The sequence below is a fragment of the Trichoderma virens genome, assembly GCF_000170995.1.
Source record: "Trichoderma virens Gv29-8 chromosome Unknown TRIVIscaffold_87, whole genome shotgun sequence".
Classification (NCBI taxonomy): Eukaryota; Fungi; Ascomycota; class Sordariomycetes; order Hypocreales; family Hypocreaceae; genus Trichoderma; species Trichoderma virens.
In genome coordinates, this window is record NW_014013662.1 from 1 (window position 1) to 13,109 (window position 13,109).

The 13,109-nt window shown below is 42.7% G+C and overlaps 4 protein-coding genes across 4 annotated transcripts; 2 read left to right on the forward strand and 2 right to left on the reverse strand.

The window, feature by feature from the left end:
- Positions 1-4,946: 4,946 nt before the first annotated feature.
- Positions 4,947-5,693, forward strand: TRIVIDRAFT_18327 (uncharacterized protein; the record flags this gene model as incomplete). The annotated part of the gene is made up of 2 exons (XM_014096542.1): positions 4,947-5,089; positions 5,151-5,693. Coding segments are annotated over 2 exons (686 nt in total), but the record flags the coding sequence as incomplete, so codon positions are not given.
- Positions 5,694-6,937: 1,244 nt separating this feature from the next.
- On the reverse strand, positions 6,938-8,767 carry TRIVIDRAFT_44788 (uncharacterized protein; the record flags this gene model as incomplete). Its single annotated transcript, XM_014096543.1, has 5 exons — positions 6,938-7,334; positions 7,409-7,695; positions 7,743-8,292; positions 8,376-8,650; positions 8,702-8,767. 5 exons carry the CDS (start codon positions 8,765-8,767, stop codon positions 6,938-6,940), a joined length of 1,575 nt encoding a protein of 524 aa, XP_013952018.1.
- Positions 8,768-9,344: 577 nt separating this feature from the next.
- TRIVIDRAFT_45202 (uncharacterized protein) lies at positions 9,345-10,418 on the forward strand (the record flags this gene model as incomplete). Its single annotated transcript, XM_014096544.1, has 1 exon — positions 9,345-10,418. The coding sequence occupies one exon, from the start codon at positions 9,345-9,347 to the stop codon at positions 10,416-10,418; it is 1,074 nt and encodes a 357-aa protein (XP_013952019.1).
- A 356-nt stretch (positions 10,419-10,774) lies between these two features.
- Positions 10,775-12,598, reverse strand: TRIVIDRAFT_123833 (uncharacterized protein; the record flags this gene model as incomplete). The annotated part of the gene is made up of 3 exons (XM_014096545.1): positions 10,775-11,093; positions 11,144-11,868; positions 11,936-12,598. Coding segments are annotated over 3 exons (1,707 nt in total), but the record flags the coding sequence as incomplete, so codon positions are not given.
- Positions 12,599-13,109: the final 511 nt, after the last annotated feature.

Here is a 13,109-nt window from a genome sequence, read left to right on the forward strand (position 1 = left end):
AAATAATTAAAAAACTATAATTATATATTATTATTAAAATAATATAAATTTTTAAATATAAAAATATATTAAATAATAAAAAAATAAATAAATTAATTAAAAAAAGTTTAAAACTTTTAAAATATATAAATAATTATATTATAATTATTTATATTAAAAAATAAATAAAAAAAAATAAAAATTAATATTAAAAATTTATTAAAATAATAATTTTTTATTATATTATAAATATTAATAATTTAATATTATTATAATATTATTAAAATTTTATTTTTTATATTTTATTTTTTATAAATTTTTAATTAAAAAATTTAAATATAATAATTTTATAAAATATTATAAAAAGTTTAATTTTAATATAAAATTTATTTATAAATATAATAAATTTAAAATTTAAAAATATTTTATAAAATATTAAATAATTATATTTTTTTTTAAATATTTTTAAAAAAAAAACTTTTTATTAAAAATTATATATTTTATATATTTTTTAAATTATAAAAATTATAAAAAGTTTTAAAAATTAATAAAAAAACTAAAGTTATATAGCTTTTTTTTTATAAATATAAATTAATATTTCTTTTTTTATTTTTTTTATTAAACTAAAATATAGTAAATATAGGATTTAAATAATTATAGCTTTTACTGTTTTAATACTTAAATAAGGATTTATATAATTAGTTTATTTAATAAACGTTAATAATAAAATAAATAAATAAATAAGTAATGGGTAAATTGCAGGGATCGTATGAGTTACTAAGAGGGACTTATACATTACAAACCCGTTGAAGCTATTCTTAAGCATATGGGAGGTGTATTTCTACAAATCGAGAAGCAACATGTCCAATAATGGCACAAGATTCGCAGTTCGCAATACCTGATTACATAGATTCTTTGATAATGTCTGAAGCATAACTTTTTTGACTAAATTTAATAAATTTATAATTAACTTCTATGATAAACTTCGTTGGTGCTTTCAGTGTATTGCGTCTGGGCAAGTTCGTGAAGAGACCAATACAAATAATGTGTATAGTATATTGCTATTGCTCTACATAAGTATGTCAGAAATGTTCTCTTCAAATAGAAACGAACAGTACTTTCACTTTGCACTTGAGCTGCCTGTGAGACTATATTACTGCTTCTAGTTAGTAAAATTAATAATACTACTGGCGAATCTCACGATTTTTCCAAGGCAGTATAAACATGTATTCATTTCTGTTGTTGCACGCAACTTTCCAAGATACCGTAAGTGTAGATGGTTGCCGACAACAACCTCTTATCCCAATCCACTAATACAGGCACTATTTGTAGAGCTGTTATTTCCAAGAAAATCTCACAAGTGGAAGCTCTAGCTCTTGGTAAGGAGTACAGCGACCGAGTGAAAGTAATTCTTGGTATTTTGGCGCCACGCGTTCGTTGGTGAGTGGTATACACACAATAATTACTTTCTTCACTATAGCCAATGCACTATATAAAGTAGACCTACCAGGGTTGGAAAATTACCAGATGCAATAAATCCCTATTCTCATATATAATCACTTTCTCGTAGGCATTTAGAGCAGATATGCAAAAAGTAATATTCATATCTGCTCTTTGAGGGGATGCGCTGGGTGCCCCAAACAGGTGATGCTTCGCTGATCCAGACAATTGACATCTGTAACCCGAGAACAGCCATAGCGAGACGAAAGATTAGAGTATTGTCATAAGTTAGATGGTGTTACGGAATACTTCCAGCTTGTACGGAGTCATTCACAGCTCGTGATATTCTTCCCCGTCATGTAGGTAGTTTCTGCTGAAGGTGTATCGTTGGCATCTTAGATGTTTTTTTTTCTGTATCATTGTTGGAGCCTGCTCCAACAATTAGCAGCAATCACACCATTCGTCGCACTTTTTTTTTTTTTTTATCACAGGCTTCCAAGCACCATGTATTCCGTAATGCAGATAAAGTTCGCATTCGGAATGTACATCAATGGCTTCAGGGACTTGAGGGGAATAATTATCTTCATGCATTTGGCCTTGCAGAGGACATGGATGGTCTAGCGGCACTTTTTGAAGGCGAAAGAACCGGATATCGGCGAAGCCCGGTGTTCGCTTCAGTGGAGAACAGCATATGCAGAGTTCCCATCACCCCACGTGGTCTATCTGTGCCCTTTGGCTGGATATACATCCCACATTCCAAAGCATGTGCGACAGATGGGTCGTGAAAGGCAGTAAGTTTTCGTATCAAATGGGAGGAATGGGAAAAAGCATTTGGCTCGGGTTAGCGCTTGGTATACCTGCTCTAGACTTCTGTCTCGATTATTTCGCAAGACTATGGTGGAAGCATTCTGCAGTACTCCATAGACGTGGTTAAAATATATAAATGGTAATAACATGCTACCTAAAGTACATAGTGAGAGAAGGGGACATTTAAAATAAGATGATCCTGGATGATAAGCATCTCGACAAAGCATTCTTGGGATGCAACTAAACTGCAGAACTCTGTAGAGACGTGATTGAACACAAATGGCAGCTGAACAAAGCCAGCAGCGATTAAGAAAGATGCAATGAATCAAATATATCAATATATAGAGAAGAATTTAGGTGAAACCCCAGAAATAACAAGCTCATGATTAAACTATATCATAATGTTCGAGGCATATAGAAGATTCGATGTAATTCAGTACCATAGGCTAGCAAAACGCGGTGAATAAAACAGAGGCGTTTTTATGTATTTAATGTTTTATTATGCCTCGCAACCTCAGATGTATTCTTCATACTCTCCAATAGCGCTGTGATCGTTTCTCGACTCTTCAAGAGGATCTTCTCTTAATTCCTCCTCTGGTTCTATGGAATCTTCAATGCTTCCTTGCATGGAAATATCCATTCAAATACCCTACGTATTTAATGGCCTGCATAGCATAGCATAACGTATTGAGGTGCATGGGCGTTGATATATATCAACGCATCAGGCTCACACGTTGTCACTTTCGTATCAATCTATCTCCTCGGATAATTTAACTCAATAGCGCCATGCTATTGTTCCTCCCATAAATCATCCTCTATCTGACTAATAATGCCTCCCTACTTTATGGTACCAAAGTTCTTACAACTAGGTAATATTGCTGCCGTCGATTAAAATTTTATTCTCCGTTTCCTCGCTTAGGCTTATTTCCGGAAGATGACCTCTTGTGTCCTCAATGAGTCGGTTGGATAGTTTGTGTGTTGTGTAACAGACACGCATTTTAATGATATCGTGTGTGAATGGAAGAGCAATGATAAATTTTCTGTTCTCCCAGTTGCCGTCTCCATAGAGACACCATCGGCTGTTGACACCCTCTAACACTGAAGCCTAATTCTCTGGGATAATCCCTGTGCAATTTAACTACTTAAGCATAAATTATTATCAGCGTTACAAAGTACACTATCAAATTTATGTTGAGCTAAGCCACTGTTTTGATCTTTGGGTTTTCCACAAGTGGGGATATAACGACGTGAACCAGTAGCTGAGAAGTGGAACTATTTTGTTCCAGAAATTATCTGCATGGAGATATCCAGTTAACAACAGATCTGACAGGTCATGGAGCCTTGATTATGTAGGCAGTACAGTAAAAAAAAGATGAAGAAAGTGAGTGTATCATTCCCCTTATCAGGAACTGGGAGGGGTGGAGCAGAGGCAAAAGTCCGCTTTTGCCTCGAGGCGCGAAGTACCTGGGTATCGCCTCCATGCTATATATGGCATCGCGTCGTAATCTGAATATCGAAAGTATATCCAGGCAGTTATCAGTCAATGCCGAAATTCATAAGCCTCCTCCTTCTCCTCCTCCTCCTCCTCCTCCTTCTTCTTCTTCTTTTTCTTCTTCTTCTTCTTCTTCTTCTTCTTCTCTTCTGATGTGGGAATAACGAATGAGCTACCCTGCAAATGAATTTGATCCTACCTATTCCATCAAATATCAATGAACTGCGGGTGCTTTCCATACATCAGGTGCCTCAACCCATCAATCTCGTGACAGTTGAAGATGAAGCGTGCCTCAACACTAGAGACAATACTTACCAATATACAAATTCGAAAATATAGAGTGTGCTAAGACTATGACCATTAGTACTTTAGACGTCAGCCTTTTTCATTTCTACCCAAATCAGGTACATATTTCATTGGTTTGTGCAACAAAATGTTGCCTGGGATGTAGTGATCTAAGCTTTGATTAGGGAAACGTCCAGTGACAATGCCATAGTCAAGCTTGCATAGTGGCAGGTAAACCACGCATAAAAAATATGTCTGCATAGCTTGGTTTGTCTACTAAAGATTCAATGACAAATAAACGCGTGCAATTGACTGGCTCAACAGCGGACGGCGCGGAAATTAGTTGCTGTGCCTTGGAGTCTGCAACACCAAATGGATGGATTGATGAACGTGCTGTTGTGCAGCGGGGCTACTGACTTTCAACTGACTAGCCGCTGAGTGACCTAAGAGCAATTCCCATAATAGCTCGCACTGGGAATGTCTAGTTCATTTCACGATTCGGCGATAAGCAAAAGATTAAAATCATGAATGGTTAAGCTAGCTAGGTGGTAATAGTGAAAATATATTTATCTGTGCTCATGCTATCGGTTGTTGATCTAACTGGGAAGGGAAGTTCAAAAAAGTGACACGTGGGGATTTTCTATCTAGGCCTTGGCAATTCAGCTCTTGGCAAATCAACTCTTGGCGGAACTTCGGTGTGCAAATGCAGGCGTAAGCTTTGACAATAGTTCTGTCCAATGTGGGCTAGACCATCCGAGAGAAAATCTTTCAGCTGTATATAAAAGGCAGGTCTTGCTCATGGTAGAAGGTAATTCCAACAGTGGTTATTCATCTCGAAAGGACCATTTCCTAATAGTCGTTCGTAAAAATGGGATTGAGACAATTGCTGGCGGGTGCGGCTCTGAGTGCCGGCTCCGTGATGGCCGCTTCTCTTTCATGTGTCATGCCGCTGAGTTGTCATAATATATCAACTGTTGCTGACACTTGTCGCTTCAACTACCCCGGTGGTCAGCTCCTTCAGACGCAATTTTGGGATACCAACCCATCAACTGGCCCCAACAACTCATGGACAATCCATGGCCTCTGGTAAAATTACCCTGGTATTAGCTCACGTACTAGCTAAGTACCCTACTGATTCTCGGAGCAGGCCCGACAATTGCGATGGAACCTATGAACAAAATTGTGATAATTCTAGAGCATACACCAATATCACCGCAATTCTTGAAGAGCAAGATCCTTGCACTTTGGAGTATATGAAAATATACTGGAAAGATTATACAGGCAACGACGAGAGCTTTTGGGAGCACGAGTTTGGCAAACATGGCACCTGCATTAGCACTCTTGAACCAAGGTGCTATCCCAATTACCAGCCTACCCAGGAAGTCGGTGACTATTTTAAGAGAACTGTCACTCTTTTTCAAACTCTCCCCTCGTATGATTGGCTTGCCGCGGCCGGTATCTTGCCATCGACAACAGTTACCTACACTCTGGCTGCAATCCAGGATGCTCTCACTGCGCATCACGGCCAGAACGTCATTATCAACTGTAACAAGAATGGCGAGCTTGATGAGCTATGGTACCACTACAACGTCCGTGGCTCGGTACAGAGCGGCGTGTTTATCCCCGTTGACCCCGTTGGAGCACCATCTACTTGCCCCAAAACTGGAATCAAATATCTGCCAAAGTATAGCACCCCTACATCAACAGCAACAACCAAGTCGGTCACCCAGACGGCTACAAGCACGAGTACCACACGTCCGACCACGCCACCTGGTGTTCTCTCTGGCAAGGCATACCTATATGTTGACACTCCCAGCACAACAAGTCCTGGATTCCTCATCAGCAAGGGAGCGTGGTATCGCGGTGGCGGTACCCCAGCCACATACACTGCCACGCCAAACGCTGACGGCACGACGTTTTCCCTAAACTCAAGTAAGGGCAAGTGCGCAGTTTTGAGCGATTCTTCCTTTAGCTGCGATTCTTCTATCTCTACCGCTAGCAGCTTTGCCTATGATGGTACTCACTTGACATTTCAAGGATCATCAACCTTTTATGCTACTGATGTTCCAACTGGACAAACTCAGGGCACTGTGTTCACGAGTCCTCAGGCAATCTCATTGCAGGTTACCTGGAATCCTTTGTCATAGATACCAGCTTCGTATAACGAGTAATGACTATAGTTTTCCTTTGAAATAAGAAGCTGTTGCAATGAGTGTGAGGTACTTGTTCAAGATTTAATCTTTTCGAGGGTGGCTGATGTCGTAACGTAAAAGTATAATAATAGAGATGATGGATATGAAGCAGAACAGTACAATTTAAGTCGAATATATTTGTTTCGTAACAGTAATGCGGAAGACAATCACGGGCTTAGGAAAGAAGTTTACAGCAGCAGGCGAGGCGCTACATTATTAAAACAACATACAGTTGTGATATTAGATTGCTGAGAGCAAGCCAATCTTGAGGATGACGCTGTAGTTTCACATTACATGCTTTTCTTTGTTACTATCCTGATTTTTTCCGGGCCAGCCAGAAGGCAGACGATGGAGAGGAGGAAGCATGGACTACTGAGAGGCCTGGATGGTCTCTTCAATCTCACAAAGCGGTAAAGGAAAGGCATCTACCTGCATTCTGAAATATTAAGAACGACTATAACAATGGAGATAAATAAATATATAGACATGGCTCAATGATCGATTACGTTTCCTAATAGAAAGTAATCCCCCCGAATGAGGGTGCAGTGATACAATAATCCAGAGTCTCAAATCCAACACACCGGAGCCTGAATTAACCCAATCACTGGTACTTTAAATTGCTTTTCTAGCGAAAGAAACTTATAATGTGTGAGAGAATTCTTGGTACTAAATTATTCGTCGCCACGAATCTTGTTTTTAAGTGAACACAAGCTACACGCTCCCATGGCCTATTTCATGTGTGCTAAGTTTTTATGATGCCGCCATTGGGCTCCTGTGATTCTTCCAGATGAACAATATCTTTTCCTTTTAAAAAATCATCCAGTTCTCTGCGCTCATCTTCTGGGACGTCGGTAACGTGGACTGCAACATCATCACCGAAGCGTGCCGAAATTTCCTCCAATGACAATTTCGCTGTTTCGGGGAAGAAAAAGTACACGACCGGGATAAAGAAGATACACCAGATAATAATGACAAGATAGTATTTCCAACCAACATTGACAATTCCAATCGGTGCAGTTTGAAGAAGGATAATAGTGCTGGAGAATTGTCCGAAAAGAGAGAACCCCATGCCGATCGGACGAATTTCAGTAGGGAAAATCTCAGCAACGTATATATACATTGTCGTATCACACCCGGTTCTATTAGTGCTCGTGAGCGAATGTCCTCGTACCTAAGAAGAAGGCAGTTTGGAGCGAAATAAATAATACCATACCCTTGAAATGCAAGATATAGAAAAATGAAGAATACACCAGCCGCATTCCCTGCCTTGTTTGATGTGCCTGCGAACTGGGCTACACAAGCCGCAAGCCCGCTGGTAGTAATTAGGCAACCGAATAGACCAACCATAAACATCCACCGTCGTGAATTGACTTTATCATGTAACCAGGCGCCAAATGGGTTGTAAATTAAGCCGGCGGTGGTGAGCCAGAGTGCGGATAGCAAGAGAGGCATGTAACCCGTTTGTCCCAAGTTGGTATATAGTATCACCGAGTAATTATTCTGTCATATCAGCGACGAGTGCTAATAGTGGAGATGAGAGGACTCACAATGATAAGAGGCCCAGCAAACTCGGCACCCCACTGAGTCAAAAACCCAATAATCATTCTTTTCCGATAGCTCTTTTTCTTGATCACGGCTGTCCAAGGACTACAACCGATAGCCTTTAGCTTCGCAGCGTCAAGTGTAATCTGGGCTCGGATCTGGTAGAGTTCCTCTTTGGCTGCCATATTTTCCCGGTCCTCCGGTGACCTTCTGAGATTCAACACAACTATCCACGCTTCTTCCAGCCTTCCTTTGTGTAATAGCCACCGCGGAGATTCCGGAATCCAAAATGATGATGCTAGTAACACCAAAGGGCCAAAGCATTGCATGCACAGAGGGAAACGCCAAGCAAAGTCTGGGCGTTGGGCTGTGGCAAAGTAGCATGCAAATCCAAGCCAGCTTGAAAGCATATAGCCGAAGACAACGAAAATGGCGTGGTGACCGACCAGCCAGCCGCGCTTCTCGGGTGGCGCCAACTCGCTCATATACATAGGACACACTGTTACCAGAATGCCGATGCCGATACCCGCCAGAAAGCGTCCTGCCTGAAACATGCTTTTGATTGCCAAAGGATATCACAGTCAGTTCAATATCTTGGGTGCTTACTTGTTGTGAATAGTGAACTCAAGCCAACGTACCCGATATTTACGGCGCCCCCTTGAAGAGCCCCTCCCAAGAGAGCAAAGAATCCTCCGATTTGGATTGACCGCTTCCTTCCTAATGCCGATGCTGCCCACATGATGAATAGGGAGCCGATAGCACCACCAGCGCTGTATATACCATTGGCGGTGGCAATGGTCGAAGTAGTTTTGGTAGCATAGCCTGGGGTGCCGCTTGGAGGTAGATCAAAGTAGGCATACCATCCTGGCTGACCGATTGTGCTGCCGATGATTGAAGAACAGTATCCGTAGGTCTAACATCTCAGAATCTTCTGGTTTATTCGATCTAGTTGGGAGAGACTTACAAGAGATCCGAAAGCGACCGCAACGGTCACTAGGCGATTGTAGAGAGTAGCGTGTGAGACTACCATTTTGAAGGCGGTGAATTAAATGTACGTGGCCCAGCTGCGGCCAATATATATATACATATATATATAGTGGTTGTTTTCGTTTATTTTTGGGGTGCGTCCTACCTGCGAATTATCGAAATGACAGGCGGGATATGTAAACACTATACGAGGACTGAGAGCCGAGGGGGTTGTTGGCATCATTATACCCTTGGGACAGACTGTGAGGAATGCAAGTGCATTGCTCTGGTCACTCAAGTTTAAGTCTAGTCAAGATGTGGTAACGCAAACTATTGCGCCAGGCGTGCACGGCTCAGTGGCAAGCAGCTCGGAGCGTACCACTTTATTGAAATGCTGGGGGTGGGGATGTCACGTAAATGTGTAGATGTGGTGGCACACTCCGCCCATGCAGTAGATAGCTTCATTCTTTAAATTGCGGAGAAGCGGAGGAGTGCGGTAAGGATCCGTGTATTTGGAATAGTATTTTGAACAAAATCATGACTGTCAGATGCACCCACCCCATCAATATCATCTAATCTTGAATGCAATCCTGACATCGTAAGCCATTGTGTCTAAGTCATCTCACTCTTATATTACAAAGATGCATACGCGTCCTGTCTCAGACATAGAGTCCATTAGGTTGTTACCCGAAACCTCGGGTAACCCTGTCAATCTTAATTCCCTATCGTTCGACCGTCTTCCAAATCCCCGCCAAGTCTGGCCATTTCCATCCCGATCGACTGAAGAGGGCTTGGGCCGCCTTGTCCTTCTCACCCCCGATGTTGTGGCATCTGCTGCTTCATCATGTATCAAAACTGGCCGTCGTACATCTCTTAACTGGGACCTCACGAAGCTAGATGTCGCCAACTTCAACCGGGCCCCAGCACAGCACCACATCATTCCCCTCCTTAACGGTACGGCTTTTGATGATCTCTACGTGTTCAATCCGCAGCAGTCTTCACAGTGGGATGGGCTGCGCCACTTCTCGGCGCCCTTTCCTACAAAGGAAAATCCCAAGCAGCGACTTTTCTATGGTGGTGTCACTTCGGCCGAGATTGAAGATCGAAAGAATACGCGCATTGGAATCCAACATTGGGCAAAACAGGGTATATGTGGTCGAGGCGTGCTTCTTGACTATGTTTCTTACGCAGAGCGGCATGGAATAGAGTACAGCACCTTTTCCAGCCATGGAGTGTCGCTAGAGGTTCTTCTCAAAATTGCGAAAGAAGAAGATATTACTTTCCGTCAGGGTGATATTCTCTTTATTCGCATAGGAGTCACGAAAGAGTGGGATACCAAAATGACTCCAGCAGATAAACTTGCGTATGCACAAAGTTCGAACCCTCTCCATGCGGGCGTTGAGGGCACAGAAGAAGTTCTAAAATGGATTTGGAACACCAAATTCTCTGCTGTTGCAAGTGACGCCATATCCTTTGAGGTTTATCCTCCGAAAGAGTCATACTCGCGCTATGGAGACCAGGCAGATGCGCCCGGCGTATTTCTGCATGAGTATTTAATTGCTGGATGGGGCATGCCTGTCGGTGAACTATTCGACTTGGAGGAACTTAGTCGAATTTGTCAAGAGGAACACAGATGGGAATTTTTCGTCGTTGCATCACCGCTCAACATGCCTGGTGGGGTTAGCAGCCCTCCAAATTGTATCGCCATTTTTTGATCCATTATTGAGCAGTTTATTGCATGTAGTGTGAATTTTACTAGTTTAATACACCGAAATCTCGACAGTGGCCGTTAATGTATGAATTGATATGGCAAGACATCTTTTCAAAAACCTCTGTTCTCAAAAACATGAAGAATTTTGCAAAATTTGCCTGCCAACCCCCAACATCGTAATCGCTGCATTATAGCTTGCGCGTCGCGACTCAAAGTAGAAACACACCCGTCGTCAAATATGTTCTTGATAGATCCCAAACCGGCCGGCCCTCCCATGCTAATCCAGCCCGCAATAGAGCGCCTTCGAGGCGCGTGTTCATGGCAAGGAAGGTCTAGCTGGATATGCACTTGGTCACCAGCAGAACTCGTGAATCGCGGGCCATATGTTGAGTACGCCATTATGAAGGTATAAGCCATAAATACACGCATGATTTCGCATGGCGCTGATACTAGATATTCGTTGGCAATGCCAACGATTTGTGCAGCATGCCAAAGGAGCATCCGACCCTTGTGAGGGTCATTTGCAAATGCGGATCTCAATCTCATCTGGGCGACATCAATATTATATCGATGCTCTAAGCAATCCTGAGAGATATGATGGCGAACTATATAGATAACGGCATCCATTATATCTTCTGCAGCGTAGAGGTGCGAGTAGTTGCAGAGAAGCCCAGATATGCTACCAATTGTTAGTCGACTCTCTTGTGAAATTGTCCAAATGTCTCTTACTTATAGCTAATCAGCTCCGGGGTATTGGAAGGAGAGGCCATGGAGTCAAGTAAGTGGTTGAGGGACCGCAGTAAAAGCCTTTTCGATTGTTGGTGTGCACCCAAAAGGGATGGAAGACCGAAATGTTCCGGCATTCCGACGACTTCAAGCTGCTTGAAATCCCACAAGAGGCGCCCAATTACTTGCGAGCAAAGTCTTCGAGCCCATGTCCCCAGGGAATTATTTATCTGTTTCCCCGAAAATATCGCTTTCAAAGTATCCGAAAGGATTGGAGTGATATTTAAATGTGATCGAAGAGCCAGCCAAGCCTGCGCGGAGGTTGCACTCCACAATGATTCATTGCAAGGTAACTTTCGAGGCAGTTCACTGAGGTCAATAGCTCCTCGACGGCTGGTGAGAGTACAGAGGCTGCAATCGTATTCGAATGCGGCCCAAGCCGCTCTGCGTTCGTGTTCTTGGCTAATCCAAGATAACCAATGACGATGCAGAAGCCCCATGTCGTGTTCCACCTCTGGCAACTCAGTACTGTCTTGAGTATCGTCCATGATTCCCCAAGACGAGGAGCCTAGAAGGCCCATGCCTCGCAAACTTCCAATGAGAACACCTCTAGAACGGTCAGCATTTTGATAGAGCTGCCTATTGCCTGACCCAAGAGAGTAAATCTGGTGCAGACACAGTGCATTCAGGTAAGATATATCGCGGTAATTTCCTCCATCTGCAGCACCCTATGTTAGACTAAGTTAGCACGCGTCATCAGGGATCATTAAACCTGTTCCGTATGGGGCGGCCTACCAGCCATGAAATCATTGGCAAGCATATTTCACTAAGCATCCATGAAAGTTCTATATCCTGCTCATCATCTGAGAGTAACGCTCCCACACAAGCCATTGAAGTGAGAAGAACTGTTGGACAAGAAAACATGTTCCAAGTTGGCCGGTGGATAATGGGCTGAATGTCATGAAATCGGGAGAAATAAAGATCAAGCAGTCTGTGCAAATCGCCAAATACCTGCGAAGCATTACTATCTTTTACTAATGACAGATTCGGAAGATAGCCGTCAGATAGGAACGAGATTAGACTGTCCAGACGCTTATTTTGATTGCCCGAGGGGTTTTTGAGAATTTCCCTCAGAGGTGGGAGGGAATACCTATGGGGAGGTGAATCTCGGGTTTGGTCAAATGGCCAAGATTGTCCTGCGTAGCTGGATTCTAGTGGGTGTAGGTTGGGGCTATTCGCTGAGGCTCTTGTTCGGCCTATGGCAGTTGGTGGACTAACAGGTTGATAAAACTGAGACGAAGGGATTCTTTCCGTATCAAGGCCTGATTGATTCGAAGTAGTTGGTGACCGAATATGGGGGTTGTTCGAAATACCAGCGACAGGCCATGGCTCAGAATTGAGACCAAAACTGGGCATATCAACACTGAGCCAATCAAGCCCGGTCGTTCGAAAATCAGGGAAACTTGAAATCGGGAAATTCAGAGGCATCGTTTCATCGTTACTGGGGATGTAGTGATTGGCTTGCGAAAATATCTCGTCGGTAACAGACTGTGAGACGCGAAATATGGTTGAAGTAGGCGGCAGCGTAGGAGAAAATTCTGCGGGCATCGAATGAAAAGATCCATTTTGAGACATTGTGTGGCTGGATGACGCAGCGGGCTCATCCTCGGAATTGGATATTGGAGTTTGCAGAGTTTGCAGGAACGATTCGTCTTGTGCGGCTTCAGATGGACTCAATGTCGATGACATACCAACAAAGACGAGATCATTCCGCCCTTGCCGTCCTTGCGCTGAAGGAGGCTGCGGCGAGCCATCTCCAAAGTTTTGCGACAGGCCTATGTTCTCAAAAAACGATTTTCCAGACCCTGGCGACGTGTACTCGCACGGAACCTGGGATTCAACACAGCCTCCACAAGGCCGTGCTCGTTCGCATTTCCGCTTCTTGATGATACAGCGATAGCATGATTTT